This window comes from Vanacampus margaritifer, chromosome 13 (genome assembly GCF_051991255.1).
Source record: "Vanacampus margaritifer isolate UIUO_Vmar chromosome 13, RoL_Vmar_1.0, whole genome shotgun sequence".
NCBI classification, from domain to species: Eukaryota; Metazoa; Chordata; class Actinopteri; order Syngnathiformes; family Syngnathidae; genus Vanacampus; species Vanacampus margaritifer.
Window position 1 is genome coordinate 22,051,775 of NC_135444.1, and position 26,105 is coordinate 22,077,879.

Consider the following 26,105-nt stretch of genomic DNA (forward strand, 5'->3'; position numbering starts at 1 on the left):
TGAGTAATAAAGCAATCGAAACTACATGAAATGTTGTTCTTATTGTGTTGAGATGATTCACTCGTCAGATAAGAACGATCTTAAGGACTCATCCAGCTCAGGAAATGGGAACATTTTCTCCTTATCACGATTTTTATAGTTAATTAACAAAATTCATTTTCAAAATGTAATGCATTATTAAATGTACAGTGCAAATTGCTTCCTGCTCTGCTTTACCCACTGAGATCGGTCTTTTGGCCTGTTTTTCTGCCACTTCTCCTATCTCCCTTCCCTGCTCAGTTTTCCCCAGAACTCTCTAATGATACCACAGTTTTAGCTTTCGAAGCTAAAATTTAAATTCACTGCAGCCTTGCTTTTTTGCCAGATGTCACTATAACTGAGGCTTCAAGAACCCCGAATCCCTTTTTCATCCTAGAGATGAAGTACTTCACAAAAGTCTCATTTGTGCTTCACTGTATCAAAATAAGCAAATAATAAGCACACTATTCCAAGCACTCGACATGCAGACTGGCTAACGGTTAGCTCGTTAACAGCCAGGCGCTAAAACCTGAGCCAACAACAGCCCTCAATTACCGACGCCCATGTCACTCACCAGACCAGGCCCCGCCTTTTAAAGCTTCACACATTCAGTAACAGATACTACAATGGACAAATATAACACCTCACCTGTACTTTATCATTGGATTGTATGTTGATATTGTAAAATAATACAAAATCTATCTTTTTTCTGAAAACGTGATTAAACGATGACATCATTGGTAGAATACTCGGTTGTAAAAAGAGTCGAGATATGCAGCCTTGGACTTTATTATTGCTAGGGTACTTCTTTGATAGGGTTGCCCAAACTATTTCTTACACGAGCAGCAAAAAAAAAAAAAAAGTCTTGTCATTCTTTGGCTTTTATTTATAGCAATTATGTGTTGCTTTAGTTTTTGATATGATTGGTGGAAAACAATGAAACGAGAGAGCAACACAGGTCATGTCAATTGTAAAAAAAAAAAAAAAAATGTATATGATGCAGCCAGGCTGTCCAAAAATGGACGCCAGGCTGGATAGTTGACACAGCCTTTGGTTTAGGTCCTAAACTTTAGGATGTAGAGCAAACCGGGTTTTCAACTTTCACTAATGAAACCCTTGCAAGTCAGTGGCAATTTTTGGTATGCGCAATATGTGCGGCCCAACAGGGAAATGACTTTCTATTGGCATCATGACAAGTCAATTACTGGGGGTTAGCATGGAGAATTTGCGCCCCCTTATGGAGACATTGGAAGAAGTCATCAAGGATGAAGGGCAAGGAAGTATGACATCTTCGTGTCATGCGAGATTTGTGTTTTTTTATTCTGTGTTCCTTAAATTCGAAATATTCTTTGCTGTTGGACTCCGGTGGATTTTTTTCATCAAGCGTGTGTGTCGCATTGAGGGGTCGTTTACACAAGATTTGTTTTTTTTTAAATAAAAATGAATACTATGCTATTTTGGCGAGCACTGGTTTGATTCCGGTTAGCTTTAAGGACACTTCATTAGGCACAACTGCTACGTCAACAAATCTGCCTTCAATACGATAACAATGCTCATTTTCAGATTATGTTCATCATTGTGGTTGTAAATCTGTGCTGTATCCCGCCAATATTTTTTTGCATTTACAATAAATCAAAAGCGTTAAAAGCAGAAAAGGTCTAGCCTTAGAATAAAAATTAAATCTCAAATTTGTGTCTCAAAAATCAGATTTCAAATTTGAATAAATTATTTTCTGCTTCAGTTATAGAAAATGAAAATGCTATCTCTTTTTTTTTCACCTTAGAGAGCAGATTCAACGTAGATTGGTCCAGACGGAGTCAAATTTGCAATATTTTACAGTATTATTTAAAGTGTAAATTGACAGTGATTTGCCAGCTACTGAGATGCATTATAAGTGTAAGGACACGATACCACAGCGGGACGGCTATTTCATGGCATAACATACAGTACAGTTGTCGCTTTATCACAATTTACTGTCAAATGTTTACAGTAAAATACTGTGTGAAAATGGTGCAAAGCCAGTCATTTACTGGAAATTTAGAGCCAAAAATTCAACAGTGATAAATTGATCTCTTTTTTTAGATATTTTTTTCATTTTCTATAAATAAATGATAGTATGTTGTGAGTAGTTTAGTAGTGGTAGTAGTTTCTCTCCGATGACTTTTGTAAATGTATTCCTTTATGTTCACAGCAATGTTAGTAGAAGTCAATTGGATTTTGAGCTTCAGAAGCTATTATTATTATTATTATTATTATTATTATTATTATTATTTTAGTCATCTTGACAAATAAACTCGAATTAGGGACTATTTACACAACAGTGATTTCACGCTTGACTGGACCTATCCCAGCTGACTTTGCGCAATAAGCGGGGTACACCCTGGATTGGTCGCCAGATAATCACAAGAGCACTCAGACAAACAAATTGACATTCACGTCTATGGGACATTTGACAGTATTAACCTAATATGCATGTTTTTGGGGATGTGGGAGGAAAGGGTGAGTTTGTACTTTTTTTTTTAACTTTACTCCAGTCAAGCAGTTGAGTATTTCTATACTTCTACCAGTTAAAAAAAAAAAAAAACTTTTTTTTCCATTTTTTTTTTTAAACACAAGTATCGATACTTATATTTAAACAAGTCGGCTCTTTCCCGTTTCGGTTTCCTACCTTGCATGGGAGGGAACGTGAAGCAGGAGCGCGGAGCTTTGGCGGCCACATGCGCTTTTACGCCCGGCGTGGCGGCAAAGTCGCCCGGCCGCTTGGCGTCGGAGTCCTCCTGGTGCTGGTGCTGGTGGTGGTGGTAAACGTGACCTCCTCCGAAGCCGGTGGCTCCGGCACGCCGCGCCCACGTGTCCGGTCGGCCGACGCCGTGCACCGCCGCGAAGTCGCCGAACATCGGCTGGCAGTGGCTCACCATCCCGGACTGCGCTGGTGCGGAGTTCTGCATCGGAAACGCTTCCAAATTGGCGCTACCTGAGAGGTGCAAAAGCGGTTACTTTGGGGGTAGTTTTTTGGGGGAGGTGGGATGCATTGATCGGCACCTCATTGTCAGCGTTTAAAGAGGTGGGGGGGCTTTTACGCGTGTGCGTGCTTTGGCCGGTAAATTGCAAGGACGTGTGAATCTGATCGATAGCATCCTCTGTGCTGCGCGCGAACCAGCATCATTTCTCTCTCTCTCTCTCTCTCTCCCCCTCTTCGTGTGTATGTTTCCCTCAATTTTTTCCTTCGGTTTTTCTGATTGACACCAGATAGGCTATGTGGACCGGGCTGCAGCATTCGGGCGCACCAATGACGATCCGAGGCTGAGATTTGTGTGTGCGTCCGTACTTGCGCTCACGCGTGTGCTTTTAAAACATAATAGCTTAGTGTACATTTGAATTAGCCAATTTTAGGGGTGCGGTGGGGGTGGGGGGGGGGGGATGCTCAATAATGAGCAAATATGATGACTCTTAATTGTGTAATTGCTCGGTGTGCCGGTTAATAAACATATTTTAAAAGTTTAATTCGGATGATTATCATTATAAAGGCCGTATATTAATATGCAGGTTTACTCATAATAATGTGTATCTGTGTCTCAATATTTTTTGTTTAATTTGGCTTTTTGGTAAATGTCATTTGTTTAAAACTATCGTGAACAGATTTTGTGATCACAAACATTTTTTTTAACACAGCACGAGCTTTTTGCTTTCTTTACATGACTCTAAATTAGTTCTACGCGCAGTTCATCATTCAATGAATATTAAGATGACTGAAAAGTGGCATAATCGCCCGCTTTGGATTTCGCCTTCATGCATTGTCGTGCAGCGCCATCTAGCGGCTGCGTCGTCAAAGACACACAGGCTACAGACTGGAGTTGATGCTGCGTTTCGGTGCTGTGGGAAATCTGAAAAAACAAAACAAAAGAATGCCACAGATCGTTCATCCTGACTTTGTACACAACAAGGACTCGGATTAAAATGTTGGACTCCCATTTCTTGACTGCCAGCCAGACTGAAAACAGGACCAAAGAATACTTTAAAAGTATGTTTGTGTGTCGTGGATTTGTTTCCTTTAAATCTTGTGAGCGCCCCAAAACTCAGGAGTTTTGCCAATCTGTTCCTGATAACGGACAGTAAATTGAGAGAAGTGATTCTTTTATTTGCAATATCGTAACTTTTCTTTGTAACTATAAATTTACTATCACACATTATTTACCTGAGAAATCTGACCAAATAGAACGTTCTTTTGTTTCTTCTTTTTTTCTGCATGTGCACCCTTAACATTTCATCACAAATATACAAGGAGAAGAATACGAAAGGTTACCATGTGCTTTCACTCACACACACGCACTTGGTTTAGCAGTAACATGTAACACTTAAATACGCTATACAGATTAAAATTGACCTTCCACTAAGTGGGCATGGTTGCATTGCATCATTTTTCACAGAATAAAATACTTAACTTGGAACATGCAAAAAATTGTAGTTGCTTGTAAATTTTTGAGGGTTGCAAAAACTATGTAGACGACCGCATAGCTTTCTTTATCCAGGTCCTGCATTTAGCTGGGATACATTTATATATATTTTTTTTTAGATCCCTTTCAAATTCTCTAGGTAAGAATATCTTCATTGTCACACGTACAAAGAAATTGAAAAGAACAGAACATTTTACTTTGGTAGCCTAGCATTAGCATTTTGGATGGCCGCATAGCCTTGTCCCAAGCTTGCATTTTGGGATTTTGGAAATCAGACTTGACTCACTCTGGATAAGTCTGGTGACTTTGGTAGCAAAGTGCATTTTCAATTTTGGGATATGGGACCAAAAACCTCAGAAATTTAAATAAAAAATAATTTTCAAACTCTGGTTAACATGATTTTCATAGCATCGCTTTTCATTTTTGGACAGTCACATAGAATTGTTCCAAGTCTGCATTTACATTTGGAATACAGCACTCCCCCCCCAAAAAAAATCCCTTTAACCTCTTTGGATACCATGACTTTGTTAGCCTAGCATAGCATTTTGGACAGTGGCATGGCTTTAAATAAACTCTGCATTTATATTGATTCATTTGTGGATTTTGATGCAAAACAAAACTATCTGGAAAAAATGCAACGTCAGTAGCATAGCTTAGCATTTTGGCTCAAAATAAAAAATCTTTTTCATGGCCGCGTAGCTTTTGCCCAATGTTACTCATACAATTGAATTCAAATGACTGTTTGTCTATGCTGCACTGTAATTGGCCATTTCAAAGTTTTCGGGGGTGTGGCTTAGCGTAGGATCATTTCCTGTCACATTTTTATGAGCACTTCACAGCTTTTAGCACACAAAAAAGAAAACACTTTGAAAACAAACAAGTTCTAATGTTGTGAGGCTTGGTGAGTTATATGTGGAGGCACATAGTTTTTGCAGCAGGGTGACCCCTCACCGCGTATAAGGCATACTTGGTTGGTACCCCCAAACTAAAACCTCGACGGCAGGAGCGTCACAGCATTCCGAAGCCTTTGGCGTAAGTGATGGCCTTGAGGAGCCGCTCTCGCAGTTTCTCCTTGGAGGAATATTCCGGAAGGAGCAGCGCGTTGAAACAGGTGTGCGAAGTCGGCAGCCTGCGAGACAACACAGACCCATGGGGAGGACGTGTGATGTGGTATGCCTTGGATCGGGAACTACTTCTTTCCAAAAAATTATGTGAAGGTGGAATGTGTTATGCTTTGGATCATCAGCTGTTTCTCTCCATAGATAGATGTTGGACATAAGATGTTGGTATGCTTTGGACCATGTTCCTTTACGTGTAAGTTACTTCACGAATAGAACGGGAGGGTGGTTTGGCGCTGTCTAATGGAAGAAAAAAAAAAAGATGCCGGTTCGTACCTGTCAGTGTCCGAGCCATTTTTGGCAATGATCATTTTGAGCTTGCCGAGCCCGCCGACCGGCGCTCTGTCCGTGCCGGTGGTGAATTGAAGAAACAGCCTCTTCTGCTCCTCTCCGAACGAGTGCAGCGTTTCCCAAAAATCCCTATTTAAAAAAACAACAACTTTCTTTTCAATTGTATTTCTACAAAGTCTGCTTGCTAACATATAGCTGGAAACATCACAGACATGCTAACTGCTAGCTTTGTTGTCGCAGTGATAAAACTCTTAAAGCTACCAACATTTGAACATTGTCAATGGAATGGAGCAACACATAGACCGATAACATAACAGTACTCACGGGTAAGTATTCTTAATTCTCAGTGACAAACAACTGCCATAAATTCTCCAGCATAATACGATAGAATACGCCTGCACGGTAACACAGCATCACTGCATTTTACTGAGGAGCAGGCGTGGCAAATCTAGGTACAGAAAGTAAAAACCCTGCCACAGTTTGGCTTTAGTCCCAGGTGCTAGCTGGCTAGCTCCCTAGCTAGCTCCCATGGTGCTTGTTTACCTGCTAGGGAGCTAGCTATCTAGCTAGCTAGCATCAGGGGCTAAAGCCAACTTGTGGCAGGGTTTTTACTTCCAAGTGCTAGCTCCCCAGCTAGCTCCCATGGTGCTCGTTTACCTACTTGGGAGCTAGCTGGCTAGCATCAGGGGCTAAAGCCAAATTGTGGCAGGGCTTTTACTTTCAGGTGCTAGTTAGCTCCAATGGTGCTCGTTTACCTGCCAGGGAACTAGCTAGCTTTCAGGGACTAAAGCCAAACTGTGGCACGGCTTTTAAACTTTCTGGACCTGGATTTGCCACCTCTGCTGAGGAGTCTCCATATATGCCTGTATTATATTGCCCCCTGGTGGGCAAAGGGGCAGATCACACCAATCACAGCGAAGTGACTTAATCACAATGCACAGATTATTATTTACATTCTATTACACAACAAACAGCTGGAATGGACTAATGTCACTTTCATTCATTTCAATGGGGAAAGATGACTTGAGGTACGACTGTTTGGGAACAAACACAACTCCTATCTCAAGGCATTACTGTATTTCCTTGAGAAATCTGGAGTCAAACTTACTTGATAATTTGCGTGTCTTTGCTATAGCCTCCGTCATATTCGACCGACTTCTCCAGGGCCTCAAAGTCAAGTTTCTGTTTGAGCACAAGATTAGCGGTTTGTAAAAGTAGAAAAACAACAAGAAAACAAAATGACATAATAAAAGCATGATTTCCTCACCCTGCTTCCACAGACAAGCAGCTCCACTTCCTCAGGTCTGAACAAGTATTTCAATGGCGACTCACTGGTGACCATGAGAAAACCTTTCTTGAACGCACGGAACTGCCTCTCCACGCTCGTGTTTAGGATGTAGTCGGCGTACAGGTCCACAAACTCCTGCCCCAAAAAAAAAAAAAAATTGTAGGTGTTGCTGCTCTGTGTGTGTTATGCTTGAAGGTTTATAATTACAGCAACATCTTATGCTAGCATGAAGCTAGTGGACTTTAGATAGACAAAATTATATAGTTTGGTGAAGTTTTGGTATTTTCATATCCCGAATTTTCACTTTCTGTTACCTGTCTGTTGTCCTTGGAAACAGGAATGTCTTCTGCTTTCTCCTTTAGGTCGTACAGCACGGGGCTTCCGAAAAGGTCCGTGTGTGAGATCTGGAAAGTGAGCGCCATGTCCGCCTCCACATCGCCACCGTAGTCCAGCAGCTCCTTCAGACTCTGGTAAAGAACCTGTAACACAAAGATGGCTAACATGTAATAGGGCGTCAAGGACTCTAAATTGAGATTTGACTTTTTACCAAAACACTTATGGTGCGTTTCATTGAAGTCTCTTAATAAAGTGAGTGCACACAGAAGTAAAGAATAGGGAACTGTACTGGATGTGAGTCGGGGAGGTCGCAGAAGGTGCCCCTCTTGCCCATGAGCTTCCTGTAGACCACCATGGGGAAGTGCACGTCCAGAATGCAGTTGTTGTAGATGGCGAGGCCGAGCACGATTCCCACCAGAGTGTACTGAGCTTCGTTCTCAAGGGAGGACGAATTGAACCAGAAGAGTTTGGTGTCGTCATCGTAGGTGAACATCCCTGGACGCAGTCACAAAGTAGAGAGGTGGCAGATTCAGGTCCAGAAAGTAAAAACTCAAGCCACAGTTTGGCTTTAGCCCCAGGTGCTAGCTAGCTAGCTCCCATGGTGCTTGTTTACCTGCTAGCTGGCTAGCTTCTATGGCGCTCGTTTACCTGCTTGCTAGCTAGCACGAGGGGCTAAATCCAAATTGTGGCAAGGTTTTTACTTTCAGGTGCTAGCGAGCTAGCTCCCTAGCTAGCTCCCATGGTGCTCGTTTACCTGCTAGGGCGCTGGCTAGCTAGCTAGCTAGCTAGCATCAGGGGCTAAAGCCAAACTTTTTTTCTTTTCTTTTTTGGCTAAAGCCAAACTGTGGGAAGGTTTTTACTTTCTGGACCTGGATTTGCCACCTCTGGGATTGATTCAATCACAGCAGCAGATAAATGAGAGCAATAGTCTTTATTGTTTTCAGAAATCTACATTTTCTTCATTGAAAACTCAAATTCACAATCAGATATCCTGTTGACTGAGTGTAAATAGTTTTATATCTCTGAGTTCGACCTGTGATTGACAGTAGGCCTGGGTATCGATTCTAATTTCCACAATCGATTCGATTTCCATTCACAAGAGTTCCGTTTGATTTGATTTCGATTTTTTATTCGATTCGATTCACTTCAATTCAATCCGATATTGATTCATTATGGAGCATAAATTCTTCTTAAATATCAACAACATGATTAAAAACGACGAGAAAATTAAATTCCAAATGAACTTTTGCGGAGGCAGTAACTGGTTAAATGATTTAGTTCATTAATGAAAGTAACACGTGTTCTAATTACTTAAGTGTTACACAAATCAGCAAGGATGAGATGGAAATATTTTCATAATTCTAATTCAATAATTGTAAATATAAATTAAAAAGATTAAAGAGATTAAAATAATCAATTCATGGAAAGTCAAAGGAAAATCGATTTGATATTGATTATTCGATTTTTTTTAAACGCAGCCCTAATTGACAGGCGCACCGTCCAGGGTGTAGGCTCCCCTGCGATCGTCTCACCGATGTCGGGATTGAAAATTTCCTCCAGGACCAACTGGAAGAACTCCTTGGAAACGCCACCCTCGTCCACGCCTTGCTCGCCCTCAAACTCGACAAAGAGTTGCTTCTTCAGGTCGGACGGGTTCTCCATGGAGATCATCTCCAACTGCATTGTAGGCGAAAAACGGTAAGTGGGCTTTCGCTTGGGACAGTAAGGCCCACTATTCGCGGGGATTCAAAAAGTACAACACAGACTCTGATGCCAAAAACTGTACCTGTTTCAACTAGAGCTGTCAAGATTAATCGATTAATCGACAAGTCATCGATTAACAAATTAATCATCGGCAACTATTTTAATAATCGATGAATTTTTTGGAGCCTTTTTTTTTTTTTTTTAATTATCCAAATCATCTGATTTCAGCATATCAACAATAATTGTTCACGGATTTATGTAGTCATTCATGAAAAAAGACTGATCATCAAAATTACACATTTGCAAACATCCGTTTTTACTTTGGTAAACAAAGACCGAACTGGTAACATAGTACAACATCAATCCCCCTTTTTTTTTTAAATCACTATTGATCACTGATTGGTGTTTATTTCGTACTTCATATTCGTGTAGTGTAAAAAAAAAAAAGGGTGATTGATGTACTATGTTACCGCTTTGGTCATTGTTTTCCAAAGTAAAAACAGATGTTTGCAAATGCCTTATTTTGATTAAACAAATCTGAGCTCCTGGCTCCAAACGATTACTCGTTAAAATAGTTGTCGATTAATTTGGTAATCGATTACGATTGTCGATTAACCGATTAATTGTGACAATCGCAGTGCCTCACCCTGACGAGCGCATCGTCGATGATGTGGTCTCGCCGCACTTTGAGTTTGAGGTAAGGGCTGGGCTGCTGTCCCTGGACCATGCTGTAGAGGGCGGTGAGGCGCCGCTCGCTGTACATCCTGATCCGGTTGTCGTAGTACAGCCCCTGGTTCTTGGTGACCACGTTAAGGACGAAGGGGCAGGTCTGGAAGGAGAATTTCATTTCTGCGTCCACCTTGAAGAAGGTGAAGTCCTTGTCCATCTCCACCACGTCGTTCAGCGACTCGTTGACAAAGTCCTCAAAAGGGATGAGGGGCTTCCTGCTGTCGATGGGCCGGACCCCGAGTTCTTTCTCCAGCAGGTCCACCTGAGGGCCCTTCTTGTAAAGCCGTTCCTCGCCCAGAAGCTCGTGCAGGCTGAGCGCGTCCGAGTCGGCCGCGTCACCGCCGTCGTCGTCGTCGTTGTGCTCCGCGTCCACATCGCCGCCCACCACGCTGGCGTAGAAGACCACCTTCAGACATTTGCAAGCCGCCACCACCGTGTCATCTTCGTTGACCAGGTGCTCGCCGTCGTAGTCCCGGCTGAGCACGGTGTAGGTGATGAGCTGCTGGAAGGTCTCCATCATGCGGCGGATGTGCGGGAGCTCGTACCCGGACCACAGCTTGCACAGGCGGGTCAGGGCGGCCACCGGCAGCGCGCTCATGGCCTTGCACAACTGCGGCAGCGCCGTCTCCAGGTACTCGGGGCTGTGGAGGTTGTGATTCTCCATTAGGATGACGAAGATGTTCAGGTAGTCCGGATTGGTCTGGCACACCTCCAGGTACTCCAGGTCCAGCTCCAAGTTGGGCGTGAGGTAGAGCAGCGCGTTGGCCAGAGCTGACTCGGCCCGCTCGATTTTTTCAAGTCGCTCGTAGACGCGGCGCACCGACTCGATGTCCACGGTGACTTCGGGGGATGCGCCCGGCCGATCCCGAGCGCCGTCTCTCGGCTCGGTAGAGTCGGGGTCATTCCGACGGAAGCTTTTGATCAGGGAATTGGCGTTGGAGAACACCCGGCCAACCACGCGGATGAGGGCGGAGTAGTCGCCTTCTTCTTCGCACACAGTCAGAATCATGCAAATTGTGTTCTCTGTGAGGTAATGGACATCTGGAGCAAAACAGCAAGAGAATACCAAAATGGACAAACTGAAAACTTGCTCTGGGCGTTTCGTGGCTCAAATCGAGGCAGAGGTGGTAGCATTCCGAACATTTGTACAAATGCAATTTACCGAAGAATGTTCACTCATTTGCTCCCAAAAACGTATAAATATGTTCTATTTTAAATATGGCCATGCTCCCAAAGACGTCTTTAGACGTTTTTTTATGCTAGAGCATAGATGCAGCCTCTGAACTGAAGAGAATACATGAAGCAATGGTAGTAATTACAAAAACAACCAGCAGGTGGCAGCAGAGTATAAGAGATCAACCGGGCCATGTTGCAACAAGCTCTTTTCCCCCATTTTGAACATCATTGTGAATAATAATGAAACTTAGCTATATTCTAATGCTATAGCCAGGAGCAAAGGGAGTTGCTTCAGTGAAATAGGCTGCGAGTGAATGAGTTCATTGAAGACTGAATTTTTATCGATGTTTAGGAAGACACTTTTCACTGTAGACTTGTAAATCATCTACGATGTTTTAGGGCTGGGCAATAAATCAAATTAATTCAATGAATCGAATCGGTGAACATTTGCTAAATCGTGAAAATGAACATTATTGACAGGTAATTACAATGAATTAATTAACTAGCTAATATATTGAGTTTGCTTATTTTGCTGCATGGAAAATGTCATTCTTTCATTAGGTAATAAAAATGTCATTTCTTTAGGTACATGTTAAATATCGCAAAATAATATCGATATCGCTGTATTCAGCAACGATCATATCGTGCAGCCCTTGATGTTTACAATATCTACCAACTACTTAATTGTGGCATTTAAGCGCAAACTATGAATGTTAGGTTTATGTTAAAACGGATTTAGAATCAGTATACATTATTGTCGTCTGAACATTTTGCACAGGGGTTATTTTGGATTATTTTTACAACCCCAAATCAACTTTGGTTATCATTTTTGTATTATTATTTTTTTTTTTTTTTCAAAACTCAAAATCAGCTCCACAATACCTGAGAAGTCCTCCTTGACATCCGCAGCCTGAATGTCATATTCCGTTTTGAGCTCGCAGAGCTTGGCGTTGGCCTTACAAAGCTCCAGCGCTCGGACCGCCGCCGCGTTTTTATCCAGCGGTGGGAAACGGCCGCAGGAAGCGCAGAGCTCGTTGTCACAGTCGTCATTCCCACAGCCGACGGTTAACTGACGAAAGTAGCGCTCGATGAGATTCTTTGCTGCGGATCTGTTCCTGAGGCCAAAGATATTTAGTCGCATATTTAGTCTCATTTGCATATGTCTGCATTTTAAGAAGTGAAGTGACTTACATTCGGCTGGATTACGAAACCTTCTTCAGGTCCAGAGGACAATACCCCTGAAAGAAAAATCATATTATTATTATATACGGCACGCAAAAAAAAAAAAAGAATACTATGAAAACACAACACACTGGCTGGAGATGCTGTTTTGGTAGTCAAAGTTGGCTGTAGCAAGTTTTGCTCACACCAAAGCACAGAAAACTGACGGCATTGTTAAGGGTCAGCAATCTGGTCATGTGAGGATGAATTTGAAATAAACACTCCCCAATGCTAGTATTGTTTGGGTCTCTGGTTTTCCAAGTGTGGCTAGCAGTCTAGCAGTAAACTAAAGAATCGTTGTCTAAATTTAAGTTCAGTAAAATTGCATCGGATCTTTACAAAGTTTGGTGTATGTTACTTTTTCAAAATAACACCAACATACGATGTAAGAATTATAAACAACAAATTGTACCTACCGGTTCTTTTGTGGCCGCTTTTGGCCAACAGAAACAGTTGGAAAAACGACATTTTCCTAATCTTTAAAACTTGACACCGTTTGTTAATTTTTGGACAGGGGAGTAACATCTCGTGATGTTATTATAAAATAGCCACAAATAAACTCAAAAGAGCTATAGAATCTAACTTGACCCTTGTTTTTGTTTTTCACACACGCGTCAACAACATGCTGAGTGCCCAACCCGTGACGTCACGCTGGGAACTTGACATTTTCAGTCGATTTTCTGCCGGAACAAACAAACACAACGAAAAATTTCGAACATAACCACGCGTTCACGGTAGTTCGACACACATTTCATCACACTCGCAGTCACAAGACAAGCAATTGTAAAACGTGAGCAGGCGACAAGTGCGCTTGTGTGTCCGTGACGCTGCAAAAACATACTTTTTAGCGGCATGCCGTCCACTCACTGCTTGTTTTCGTCGCTACGGTTTTTAAAAACAAAACCAACTTAATTCTGCATAAGTAAAGGCAAATGAAACTGGTGGTAAAACGTGACAACAACTTCAAGGTGAGCTACTTTTTCTTAAATCACCACAAACATCTCTACCATCTTGTCAGTGCAAGCGTGACACGACCCCAGCATGCAATGCGCAGACCCTCACTCCCCCCCCCCCTACCCACGAACCAGGAGGAGTTTCATCATTTATTTGCGTTGCTTATTTAATGGGGATTATTATTTAATTCCCAGATTGATGTATTTATTGTACTCCATTCATTTTTGCGTTTAATATTTATGCAATTTATTTACTAGTATTTAATTACTCTGACAACTGTACCATTTGTTAAAATATTGTAAAATATGCCATTTTTGGTTTAGTTATTTTGTTTTATTTACGATCATTATTCTTCTTATCATTATTATGTTATTTATGCTGCCAATATGTTAGTTTTATGTTAACACCAGTTTAAAAAAAAAAATTTACAAACAAATATTTTATAGCGTGCCCAATTCTGCAGTCTTCTATATGGACAGTTGGGGTCGCTGTAAGCAAACATTTTAAAAAGTGCTTCAAACTGGCAGAAAAATGATGGGCCACACCGCATACTATGATTGGACCTCAGTGGATGTTACTGTATATCCATACAATATAGACATTCAAATCTAATTATGCACACAGTGAAATATTTACATATTCCACGCATGATTGCAAGGGGCAACATAAATCTCCTTTCGCCCTGTGGCTCCTAATTGTGATAATATTTTATTTTTGAGATAGCTGATTAGTGTTAGTGAATTTAAGGGAGATGTCTTCCACCCCAATATATTATTTATGCAGGGGCTTCTCTGCTGGCCTACAGACTATCAGGAGCAATGACCTACATTTACAATCGAAAGTCATTTGTGAAATGGTATTCATTTATTCCCAGCAGTCTATTCTTTTCATTTTGTAGTGTTTCTTTTGGCTGCACTGCTTCAAATACATGTAGATGTTGTTTTTTTGTCCAATCAGATTTCAGTTTATAGTGTTGCCATGACAATACAATCTTCTTTTTTTTGTCCAATCAGATTTCAGCCTCTATGTGTTGCTATGTCAATCTAATCTCCCTTTAAAATCAGTTGAGCTAGCACATGACACATAATCAAAATCATCCTCACATCACATTTTTGCATCCTCCGGCTGGTCGGTCAGAGCAAAACTCTTGTTAACTTTGGCTAGCAAAACATGGCTGTATAGAAATGTGCACACAATGAATTTAATAATCAGCATGTCTGGTGGGTATGATTTGTATTTGATCTACGTTTTTTCTTATCTCATTTTCAAGTGCAACAACATGACTATTTTTTTCCCTTCCTGACTTTTCAAGGTCGGAATGCGATCTCACATGCACCTCACTCCTCACTCATCCATCTTGGTGATATTTGGAATTCTTCTCCACGCCAAGAACTCCTCCATTTTTATTATTTATATTTCTTCGGATTCACTTTTGACGAATCATGCCTTGGGAAAGCTGACGGCGTTTTATAACCTAATGGTTTTTATTGAATTGATTCCATGTTGTCTTTTCAGGACGACTTCCAATAGCATCAGGCTGCATTATTACAACACGGTGTTGTTGCTTATTGGGGAAATACCAGGAATAGTCAAGCCTTATATGATGGGATCGATGCCCAGGAGACACTTCTTTTTTATTCCGTTCTATTATTCCAGCTGTGCACAAGTGTTCAATCAAGCAGCCTGCGACCCAAAGTCCTTGGGATTGATTTCCCATCTGGAACCATTTTCATTGGGGAAATAGTTGCACAAAACATCACAGCTGACTGTACAGTCATGTCAGATGTCACTGAGCTCATGATGACTCTGTTCAGTGTTCGTTTTGCTTTTTCTTTGGCTTTTTTTTTTTTTTGCACAACACCCACATTTCTGGGAAAAATAGACGTCTAAAGTCCTTGACCTTACGCAAAATCTCAATTCAGTAGGCTAAGCATTAACTATTTATTTTCTGTCATTTTCATTTGGTACGATTTGATGTTATTAAAATAGGGGCATTTATAGTTGATGAAATTCCTAATGTTAGCGTTAGAAGCTACAGACAATATTGCAACACCCGTATGTGGTTAAAAGTTAACAAACACAGTTGCTGATCCTCTTCAATTGTTATACCCACAAGCGGTAACAGAATGCGTATTCATTCAAGACCACTCCTAACCCTTTCATCTGAAATGTTATTTTGCTCCTTTAACTTATGACAAAGCAAATACAATTTGTTCACGATTCCAAAATGCTTGTTGTGAAGTCAGCTGAGTTGAGTCCACTACCACTTATACAGCGCTCGTAAACATTTGCTCCCAATTTAAAGTAATCAGCTGCTCGTGTCATGCAAACTCGTAAGAAGGGTCCCACGTATCTCAAGGCACCACTGTATTTCGCTTTCAAATCCGACCACTTAACTCAATGCCCACCCCTGTCAAATTGAATAACATTTTTTGTACTTATAGCTCATTCCTTCCCCTGCATCGGAAAATACGCTTCTGTTCGGCCCGCTAACTTCCTGTGGACAGGAACATAACTCTGAGAATACCGCGTGGCAGTCGCGGGGGCAGCTGGGCTGGGCTCGGGTCTCACGTTTCCTGGAAAGAGTGACGATCTACACAAACTAATGCTAGCCGGTTAGCTCATTGTAACCTACGGGCTATGCTAGCTAGTTAGCCGCATCCAGGTTGCTTGCAGATCGAAAACTGGGGCGGGCCAAAGTCAGCATCCTTCCCGAAGTTGGAAAAAAAGGGGGACAAGCCCCAAATAAGCTAAAAGTTGTCCTCCGGGCGGGCGGAGTGAGGACATGGATGAAAAGGAGCTGTTTTTGCGAGGAAACTAAAACGCCGAACCAGGGAGGCGGAAAAGAATGATCACCTAGCCGCTAGCTCGAGTTGTTTTGCCCCGCCGTGCAAGAGAAAAGTTGTGGCGTCGCTTCCCACCCCTTACGCCAAAATCAGGAGCCTTCGTCGGCCATGGCGAGCCGCGAAGGAGCCGCCGCGTCCAAAGTCAAACTGAAGAAGAAGAAGAGTAAAAAGGAGAGTAAAACCCGCAGCGTTCACGCCAACATCCTCAGCGAAGATGACGACAACCCCAACCGACACTACGCCGATAACAAAATTAAAACGACCAAGTACACGGTGCTCTCCTTCCTGCCAAAGAATCTCTTCGAGCAGTTCCACCGCTTCGCCAATGTTTACTTTGTCTTCATCGCGTTGCTCAACTTCGTACCGGTGGTCAACGCCTTCCAACCTGAGCTCGCCCTGGCCCCGGTGGTCTTCATCCTGTCGGTCACGGCTATCAAAGACCTGTGGGAGGACTACCGGAGACACAGGTCCGACAAGGAGATCAACCACATGGACTGTCTCGTCTACAGCAGGCGAGTAACAGAAGTCCATTGAAAAAAACTACTGTTTTCAAAGTTGCTTCATAAAAGTTTCCTATTCCCATCCTCCAAAAACAGTTTTTAAAGTACACAATTTTCTAACAATTTTTGCCACTTCTGTATATTGGTAGCCTACTGGTATGGATTTTTTTTTTCGATTCCGAAATATGGCAGAACCGAATTCCGATATTGTATCCAAAATAACAAACAACTTATTTTTTGGTCCCTTAACACTTGTAACAATGAAGATATGAATTGCAGGCAAGAACTTTTGACTGTTTTACAACACTTCGTCCTTTAGTATTTGTTTAACTTTAGAAGAGAACAAATGGCAGAAATCAACAGATTTATTTTGCTGATTTTTGTTGTGGGCAATATTTGAATGTCATTACCTCATTCACTGCAAGAGTATGAAAACCTAGAATTTTTTTGGTACATTTAGAACATATATAAAATTTGTGATCTAATGGTGAGTAGTGAAGTCTTGCGATTAATTACGATTACAAATGTTAATCGCCTGATACCCCTAATTTTTAAACATCTTTTCTTTTTTAAAAATATTTTATTTTTAATAATGTTTTTTTTTTTTTTACGAAAAGATTAAAAAAAATTAGGGGCGTCGGGCGATTTCATGACTTCACAAGTTAACTCACGATTAATCACAAATTTTATATCTGTTCTAATAAAATAAAAAAAAATCTAGGTTTTCATACTTTTGTAACAAAAGTGGGAAAAAATGTTAAACTAATAGAAATAGCTTTCGACGTCTATAGCCGTCAATGGCAGTGAATGAGTTAATAAGCGGTTTGGGAAAATCCTTGTCTTATGGTTTAGGCTAATGTTTAAAAAAATGCAAACAAAAATCAACCTTTGTTTTTGATTTCGTAAGCGATAATATCAGCCGATTAATTGGTCGGGCCCTAGTTTATCTTGAACAACTTTCGACAACAAAATAGCTTTTTCTTTCTGTCACATTGGACTTACCAAATATTTACAACTCAAAAACTAAACTAAAATACCTTGTTTTCTAAGAACAAAATCGTTGTTTGTTTTTAGTAGACATATGAGCTTCACCTATTATTTACATCGCTTTAAAAAGTGAAACTAAAATGCAGTACCTTGGTTTCTAACAGTAATTAGTGATGTATGCTAAATTTGCATTTCCAATAGGGATGTTCGATATCAAGTTTTTTTTTTTCAGGCTCATACCAGTACGAGTACTCAAGAGTTGAGTACTCGCACATACAAAGTAAACAATACACACAGGTGTCAAACTGTGGTCTTCGATGGCCAGATTCCTTTATGTTTGAGATATTTCCCTCCTCCAACATACCTAATTCAAATGATCAAAAGCATTATCAGGCTCCTGCAGATGATATATTAATATACAATATAAGTATTGCATATCAGTCCATATTGATAAATATTGTTGGTGAGTTGAGCAGAAATTGTGTTAGCAAATACTCTAAACGTATACATGTTGCTAGCAACAGAAAATAATGCACTCCAAGCATGAATACGTTAATATCCAGTGTCCTCAGTTCTCCGCCTGTGTTTGTGGGGTGTTCGAACCCTAATGAAAGCGCGGCTGTGGCATAATTCACGCCAGTCAAAAGGCTCTGTGTTTTTCCTTCTTTTTTTTTTTTTTTTTTTTTCTTGAGCTTTAAGTCCTTCTTGCATGCAACTCCATCCAGGTGATGGCGCCGCCTACGTGGCAGGCGGCGCGCAGGAAGTTCTTGCTTGTATCCCAAAATGCTAATATTTACAAAAAGTTGAGATAATGGCAAGCATTGATGTTTGCACTCGTCCTCCCGTTTGAGCGATTTAGTCTGGCGGGGGTTGTGAGTAAACGTGGACTTGAAGCATCCAGCGACGTTTACAATGAGTAAACACTCGGCTCTTGTTGATGGAACTGCAGTGTGAACTAAACGAGCGCTCGCGCTGGCTCCACCTGGAAGAGAAACGGGTGGTCTTAGGACTGGGTTGGTTTTGCAGTGAACTCTGTTTGAACCCTTCTAGAAGATGAACTAGAGATAAAATGGTATGTTCATTTCTTAATAATGGTTTTTGCTTCCATATTGGTCACTATTACTAACTGTATATAATGCATTTCAATTTTTATTTTGAAATGAAGCAGAACTGTACTTTTTGTAGTTTTTAAAAAAGAAAAAAACACACTATAATATAGTAGTTAAAAAAAAACATAATGAAATAAAATGTAAAGAAACAGTTTTTGCCGCATTTTATGTTTACATTTTAATTGATATTATGCTATTCCTTCTGGTGTGCACGCTTTGGCCACCTGGGGGCAGTATAATGCAGACATTGGGACGAAGGCGATCACAGTTATACAAGCTGTTCTTCGCAGAGGATGAAGAATATTAGCCTATGTGTATTTTTATGTTCTCTATATGCTATTCTTTTATGTTCAAATGTTACGCTCTAACAGGAAGACGAGCGCATGAACCAATAAATTTCCCAGGACGTCTATTTTCATGCCTTTCTGAAACTCTTTTCGTCTCGCTTTATCTTTGATGACGATTGGCCGCTCACCATGTCTCTGTACTGTACCAATGCATCCAAATGCTTTACATGCACTGTGATGGATTGTATCCCTCAGTATTTACCAGGGTTGGGGGAGTACCACCTTCCTGGTGCCGGTATTGGATAACTTTCTTTTTGTCAGTGGTTCGGGTCCTCTTGAAGGCTGCCCATAAACAGTCACTGATAATTGAGGGCAAAAAAAAATTAGAGAGAAAAGAAAGTTCTTGTCTTAAAATGATGCCATTGTGTTTATTGAAATTTTATGTATCGGTATCAGGACCTGGCATCCATAAAGTGGTATTGAACCTCCCTAGTATTTACAACCCAAATTCCTGTTAGGTAGACTGTGATTGTATTTATGTTTCCTCAAAGTATTTGGCGACCGCAGCACAAACATGACAAAGCCAAGAGTCAGAGAGTAACACAGTGACTTTGCTATGCGGCGGCAGAGTTCAGTGCGGTTACGCTGGTCAAAGACGGCAAAAGTCATGTGCTCTGCTGATCAGCAAGCGTAAATTCATTGGTCGCGGTGCGTTTTTCTAAGATGAGGGCACCGCTAAGCTAACTGGCTATGTTGCAAGACTACAACCGAAATGAGTCCATATCTGAATTGTTCAGTTTAAATGAGAATCTTGAGCAACTGTAGGGCTTGTAAAATAAAGAAGATAAAACACTTTGTTTATACAGGAATTGTATTTTTTTTCTTTTTTTATGCCCAAATTTCACATTGTCAAAATACTAAAGAAGTACAGTAATTGGTGTCAGGGATGTATGTTAAAAGTGGTGCACCTTTCATTAATCTGGAATTTTCTATACCTGTAACTAAGCCTGAAATTCATGTTGATTTACAATCATAATTGTTAATATCATATGTCTTTTCTCTCACCTTCTAAACAATTGTTTGCCACTTATGGTTAGCAGGGATGTGATTTTTCCGCTAATTCGCGGAATTCCGCTTTTTTTTTTTTTTTTTGTAGTTCATTGTGTATGCACATGACTCCGACAGATAACATCTTCTGCTATAACAAAGACATTTGTGGTATGCTCTAATATGAGTTACTTTTCATTTGGTCATGATACAATTATTTGTTCATGAAATTTGAACTCTTCAACATTATTTATGTGTTAACTTAGTAATCACATTAGTTAGATATGATGATATTCTCAGTGATAGTTTTTAAAAGCAAAGGCAGTCCAATGTTTTTGAATGTGACTGATTTTGAGTTGACTAAAACTGCCATTTTATATGGGATAGTTCAATATACATTGAAAATTTATGCTGTTGTTTTGTCTATTTCTTTGTCATGAGAGTGCATTGAAAGTACTTAAAAACACGGAAAACCCATGAGACCCCCGGCTAAATTTTCAGATAATTTCACTTTGGTCAAATCACATCCCTGGGTTAGTGATAGAGGAACATAATATATCTATTTGTATTTCATAACTTGTCCTCATACTTTAAGGGAACCGTGAAATGAGTGCATATGAATACAGTATGTGAATTCTTCTCCCATCAGAACAGCGTGAACTCATTTTATTATAATGAAGACTAAAAATAGAAAAACCCGGCTGAGTTTTTTTTTCTCGTGTCGACCTTGTGATACAGACGTCTCTCTGAAGCTTCGTCAACATGTCCACCAAGGTTTTACTCGCCATTGATCATTGTTTTTGTTTAGTTTTTTTTTTACGTCACACATGTATTTTGAAGAATGTTGAGCACCATTTGTTACATCATCCAGCGATGGAATCGCACTTATTAGCCCGCAGCAGAAGATGACGCAGTCAAATAAATAATACGTTTAAAACAGTTTTCAAATATTAAATTCAAATGTAATAATAAAAAAAAGTTGCATTTTTGACTTCTTGTCATGATGGCCACAAAACAAAATGGATGACTTCCTGATCAATTTCACTCATGGATCCTTGAGACTTTTTCGTGATAGACATGGCCGCCCAATTTCCTGTCAATCGCGAGCTAATGTTGTCGTTATTCATCAGGACAGAGCGGCGCTATGTGGAGAAGTTCTGGAAGGAGGTCCACGTGGGCGATTTCATCCGGTTACGCTGCAACGAGATCCTGCCGGCCGACGTCCTGCTGCTGAGCTCCAGCGACCCCGACCGCCTGTGTCACATCGAGACGGCCACTCTGGACGGCGAGACCAACCTCAAGCAACGGCAGGTGGTGCGCAGCTTCTTCGACCTGGTGAGTCGACGTCATTTCCCGTCGCTGGAATTAGTCAATGGTACTGAGGTGCCTAATAAAGAGGCCGCGGTGTGGTTTGTTTTACAGGACTGCGACTTTGACCCGTCCAAATATGACAGCGTCATCGAGTGCGAGAAGCCCAACAATGATTTGAACCGGTTCCGAGGCTACATGTGAGTATCGTAGCATGCCATAAGGCTTATAAGCCAAAAAGTTTTCTTTTTACTTTTGTGATTTTTTTTTTAACGTTCTAAACTCATTTGCTCCCAAAAACATATAAATACGTTCTTTTTTAAATGTTTTAAGAGTCCCAAAAAAAAAAACGTTTTTTTTTGCTAGAGCATACAGAAGGCTTTGATGCAGCCTCTGAACAGCAGAGAACAGGTGAAGCAATGGTAGTTATTTCCAAAACGGCCAGCAGGTGGCAACAGAGCAAAAAAGAACAACCGGGGCCACGTTGCAAACAAGCTGATTTACCCACAGTTCTAAACAGATTTGTGAATAATGATGAATCTTGGCTATATTCTAATGCTAATTGCTGCAAAACGGAAACAGATAGAAATATACTTTTTTTCCTGATTAAAGAAGAGACTCTAATCTTTCTTTTAGTAGGTTCCATGTTTTTATAGCAATAGAAGATAATATTCTGTGGGCCTTGCAAAATCCAGTAAAACAGGAGCGAAGGGTATTGCTTCAGTGAAAATGTCTTTTTCATGAGGTCACATTTACTAAATGTTTGACAATTTTTTACTTAGGGTGGTTTTACGTAATACTTTTTATATTTATATAGGTAAAACATCAATCTTATTAAATAAAAACGTAAAAAATAAAAAAAAAATTTTTAACTACATTAAAACAAAAAATAAAATGCATTCTTACAACATAAAACTTTACTAAATATATAAAACAGAATTGAGATATATAAAAAAAATTCAGTTAAAAAGAACAAACATTCAATCTTACCTACAATTCTAATTAAGTTAAATGCTATTGAAAATGCATAGATTGGAAGAAGAAAAAACTCCTTAAATAAAGCGCACGTTTTTGTTTGCAAAGGTTTGTCTAGATGTAGATACCTGTGTATGTTGGACATGTTATGCTTTAGATCATAAACTATTCCTCTTCCTTTCTCTTAGATAGGTAGTAGACACTTCATTCATCCACAAGGAAAAAATAGTTCCAATAGTCTCCACAATGAAAACTACACAAGACACACACAGACATGCGGAAATGCTAACACTAAAAACATGATTTAACATAGCGAGTAATTGTTGGTAAGTGCCGTGAATGTGAAGGTTAGTCAGGGATTAATTACCAAATTAGACTCTTGTTTTTTCTGGTAATTTGCGCTGAGATAAGGCCTCTCTCTCTTAGTGAGGGAAGTCCGACTGCTGCGGTTTCTCGATGGTGATTGAGCGGCAGGTGTTGGGCTCTATAAATGGATGCTGTCCTCTGTGACATTCTGCCACGGGGCCGCGGGAGGACGCTTAACAGTGTAAAATCCATAAATCGTCACGCTGAACAGGCCATCAGTCATTTTTCCTTTTATAGCCCAAATTGTCCAATTTTCCAAGGGAGGCGCAGAGCCGACAAATAGTCCTCTGTGTCGCATAATTGGCATGATTTGCCTAATGTTGCCTGTACCTTTAGCAGCGTGTGATCTTTGATTTCATCACCATTGAACTTGAATCACTGGGGCAGAATTCACCGGAGTGGTCGACGCGATGCACTTTACAAAGACAACCTGCTACTGAGGGGCTGCACCATCCGCAACACAGAGGAGGCGGTGGGCATAGTCATTTACGCAGGTGAGAGACACGCCCACGACGATGCCTCGGGACGTCCGCACTTGCGTGACCGTCCGCGTGTGCGTGCATGTCCGCAGGTCACGAGACCAAAGCCATGCTCAACAATAACGGGCCCCGCTACAAGCGCAGCAAACTGGAGCGACAGATGAATGTGGACGTCTTCTGGTGTGTCATCATCCTGCTGGTCATGTGCTCCTTTGCTGCTGTTGGTGCGTGACACTCAAGTTTTTGTCATCCAAATCAGTCTTTTGTTGATGAACTTGGTCTTCATGTGAGTTTTATCAAACCAAATGGGATTGGGGGAACCAAACCAGGAAGCCGAAACCTACCAAAATAAAACTGTTAAAATAATGAACAATTATTCACAACACCAGTTAACGCAGAGCCACATCTAAGTTCTCTTGTTTACAAATAGTCGGTCAATACGTGTTCCAGCGAAGAGGCCTTTCATGCCAATGGGATTTTGGGAACAAAAACAGGAAGCAGAAACTCAGCAAAATAAAGCGGGTAACGAAAACAACATTAATGAATGATGCTAGTCATGGAAGCTGTTTAAACAAAAATTGTTGACAAAAAGTTGGTCGATACCTGCTACAGGCTGGCAGTCCCATCAAGTCGATGAGATTTGGGAATGAAACAGCAAGTAGAAACCCACCAAAATAAAATAACAGAAGCAAGCAACACTTGTGCTCTGTCTGAAATGTATAACACCAGTCGCTATGATCCAAGTCAAAGTCCAAATTTAAAAAAAGTCAATTGTTGACAACAATAAAAAAGCTGGTCAACAGTAGCATCTATCAAGCTAACTTGAATAGAGAACAAACAGGAAGTAGAAACCTACCAAAATAAAACTGGTGAGCAAAGCAAAACAGATGCATGATACTAGTCATGGGAGATACAAAGTCCTGGGGGGTTAACAGGAAGGAAAAGCAAAAAAGATCCAAACCAAAGTTGTTTATGTGTGACGTTATGTTCTTATGAATGCAGGTCACGGGCTGTGGATGTTTCAGTACGGCGATAAAAGGCCCGTTTTTGACGTCCTCAGTCCGGAGGGCACAGACATGTCACCCGTCTTGTCGGCCATCTATCTTTTCCTCACCATGATTATCGTCTTCCAGGTATGTAACGACATGTAACGTCCTACCTTTTGCTAACGTGACTAGCATACAAAGGTTTGTCAGCATGAGATGCTAATGTGGCAGTCAACATCTTCACTCAAACAGCAGTTGTCAAGAGAGGACTTAAATGGTCGTCGTCATCTCCAGCTGAGTGTCCAAATAAAGTCAAGTCAAGTGATAAGCATATGGCAGCTAACCCGTTGGCGTCTAGCGAGCTAACATCTAATGCGAAAAGCAATACTGTCATGTAAAACACCAGTCAAAGAAGAGCCAGCATCCAGCTCGTCTTCCGTTGGTGTATGAATGGGTGAAAATGAGCTTTTGTAAAGCACTTTGAGCACAATATGGTGTAGATCAGTGGTGTCCAAACTCGGTCCTCGGGGGCCGGTAGTCCCGCAGGTTTTGGATATTTCTCTCCTCCAACACAGCTGAAGCTCATCAGCAAGCTCTGCATAAGCATGATAACGACCTTGTTGATTGGAACAGGTGCGTTGGAGCAGGGAAACCTCAAAAACCTGCAGGACTACCGGCCCTCGAGGACCGAGTTTGGACACCACTGGTGTAGATTAAAAGTGCACTCCATTTTTCAGCTAGCTAGCGAGTTTCGCTAATGTAGCAGTCTGTGTATTCATCCGGTGCTCTTTGTTGTCAAATAACACTTACATATGGCTGTGTATACTCTTTCTGTTTAAGGGTCAGGTTTTATTGATTTATTGCTGTTTGTCTGATTGCTGACATACCAACAAAACCAAAAAATGTCACCCTGTGCTGGTCAGATGTGAAGCTTGTGTCAGTATGCACAAACAAATATTTGTGGACAGGGATTTTCCATTTTCTGTCCCGCGGTGACATTTCTCGATGCACTTGTAACATGTTGATGTTCCAGGCACACTGTTAGCAGCAGTTGCTAAGTGGTGACTTTTACTTAGCTTAGCATGTTTAGCATTCAGCTAGTAGCTTTAGTTTTTGTTTTGCTTACTCCTTTGCTGTTACTGTTTTAAGCTCTTTAGCTATTGGTTGTTGCTAACTATTGTAGCTCTTTAGTCATTACCCAACTCTTTAACATCTAGCTATTGTTTTTGTTCCACTTTTTTTTTTTTTTTTTAGCTCTTTAGCCTTTTTTTTTAGCCTTTTACTCTGTAGCCTTTTGCTGATATAGCACTTTAACCATTGTTTTTTTTTACTAACTGTTGTAGCTCTTTAGCCATTGCTATTTGCCAACTAGTTATTTAGCGATTATGTTTTGCTAAACTTGTCTTGTATTTTTATGGAATTTTCTGTGTCATTCCAACCAGACTCAGCATTTTTACACATTTGGTAAATCTTGTCACGTTACTTCTCTTAGCTCTTTATCCATAGCTTCTTACAATTTTTTTTTTTAATTTGAGCTCTTAGCAAACATAATGTGCTTGCTTTCCCCCAGGTGCTGATCCCTATCTCGCTGTTCGTTTCCATCGAAATCGTGAAGATCTGCCAGGTTTACTTCATCCACCAAGACGCTGAGTTGTACGACGAGGAGAGCGACTCCCACCTCCAGTGCCGCGCCCTCAACATCACCGAGGACCTCGGGCAGATGCAGTACATTTTCTCCGACAAGACCGGCACGCTCACGGACAACAAGATGGTGTTCCGCCGCTGCACCGTAGCGGGTGTGGAGTACTCGCACGACGCCAATGGTGAGGCCGACATTCTTCCAAAGCTATTACAGTGGCAGTGTGCTTTTAGAACAGTTTGGAATGTTTGTTGTAATTTCAAAAATATATTATTTGATCTATTTTC

At 40.9% G+C, this 26,105-nt stretch overlaps 3 protein-coding genes across 8 annotated transcripts in view; 1 reads left to right on the forward strand and 2 right to left on the reverse strand.

Annotated features, from left to right (window-relative positions):
- glis1b (GLIS family zinc finger 1b) overlaps positions 1–5,544 on the reverse strand; it is a 93,564-nt gene extending 88,020 nt beyond the window's left edge. For all 3 annotated transcript variants that reach the window (XM_077584882.1, XM_077584881.1, XM_077584883.1), the window contains exons 1-2: positions 5,424–5,544; positions 2,687–2,992 (exon numbers count right to left, since the gene is read on the reverse strand). In XM_077584882.1, the coding sequence (XP_077441008.1) occupies positions 2,687–2,966 (280 nt within the window). In that variant the 5' untranslated portion in view covers positions 2,967–2,992; positions 5,424–5,544. The remainder of the gene's footprint in view (positions 1–2,686; positions 2,993–5,423) is intronic.
- ube3a (ubiquitin protein ligase E3A) lies at positions 4,136–16,606 on the reverse strand. Of its 4 annotated transcripts, none has more exons than XM_077584887.1 (11): positions 16,500–16,606; positions 12,306–12,352; positions 11,997–12,229; positions 9,856–10,979; positions 9,038–9,182; positions 7,795–8,000; positions 7,484–7,648; positions 7,149–7,304; positions 6,990–7,063; positions 5,867–6,010; positions 4,136–5,601 (listed from the first exon to the last, which is right to left on the reverse strand). In XM_077584887.1, coding segments are annotated over exons 2-11 (2,370 nt in total). In that variant the 5' UTR covers positions 12,308–12,352; positions 16,500–16,606; the 3' UTR covers positions 4,136–5,480. The 4 variants fall into 4 exon arrangements, with proteins under 4 accessions (XP_077441013.1, XP_077441012.1, XP_077441011.1 ...); XM_077584886.1 differs by lacking the exon at positions 16,500–16,606 and adding an exon at positions 13,203–13,419; XM_077584885.1 differs by lacking the exon at positions 16,500–16,606 and adding an exon at positions 13,177–13,418.
- Positions 16,047–26,105, forward strand: part of atp10a (ATPase phospholipid transporting 10A) — a 30,096-nt gene continuing 20,037 nt past the window's right edge. Inside the window, exons 1-7 of the mRNA XM_077584880.1 lie at positions 16,047–16,647; positions 21,196–21,400; positions 21,488–21,573; positions 23,102–23,208; positions 23,286–23,417; positions 24,196–24,326; positions 25,750–26,002. Coding sequence (XP_077441006.1) covers positions 16,244–16,647; positions 21,196–21,400; positions 21,488–21,573; positions 23,102–23,208; positions 23,286–23,417; positions 24,196–24,326; positions 25,750–26,002 — 1,318 coding nt within the window. The 5' untranslated portion in view covers positions 16,047–16,243. The remainder of the gene's footprint in view (positions 16,648–21,195; positions 21,401–21,487; positions 21,574–23,101; positions 23,209–23,285; positions 23,418–24,195; positions 24,327–25,749; positions 26,003–26,105) is intronic.

Excerpts from the sequence above, each read along its gene's own strand:
- ube3a (XM_077584887.1), bottom strand. Across the intron at positions 10,980-11,996 it reads TGTCAAGGAGGACTTCTCAG|ATGTCCATTACCTCACAGAG; the intron begins GTATTGTGGAGC and ends GTTTTGCTCCAG. Across the intron at positions 5,602-5,866 it reads AATGGCTCGGACACTGACAG|GCTGCCGACTTCGCACACCT; the intron begins GTACGAACCGGC and ends GTTGTCTCGCAG.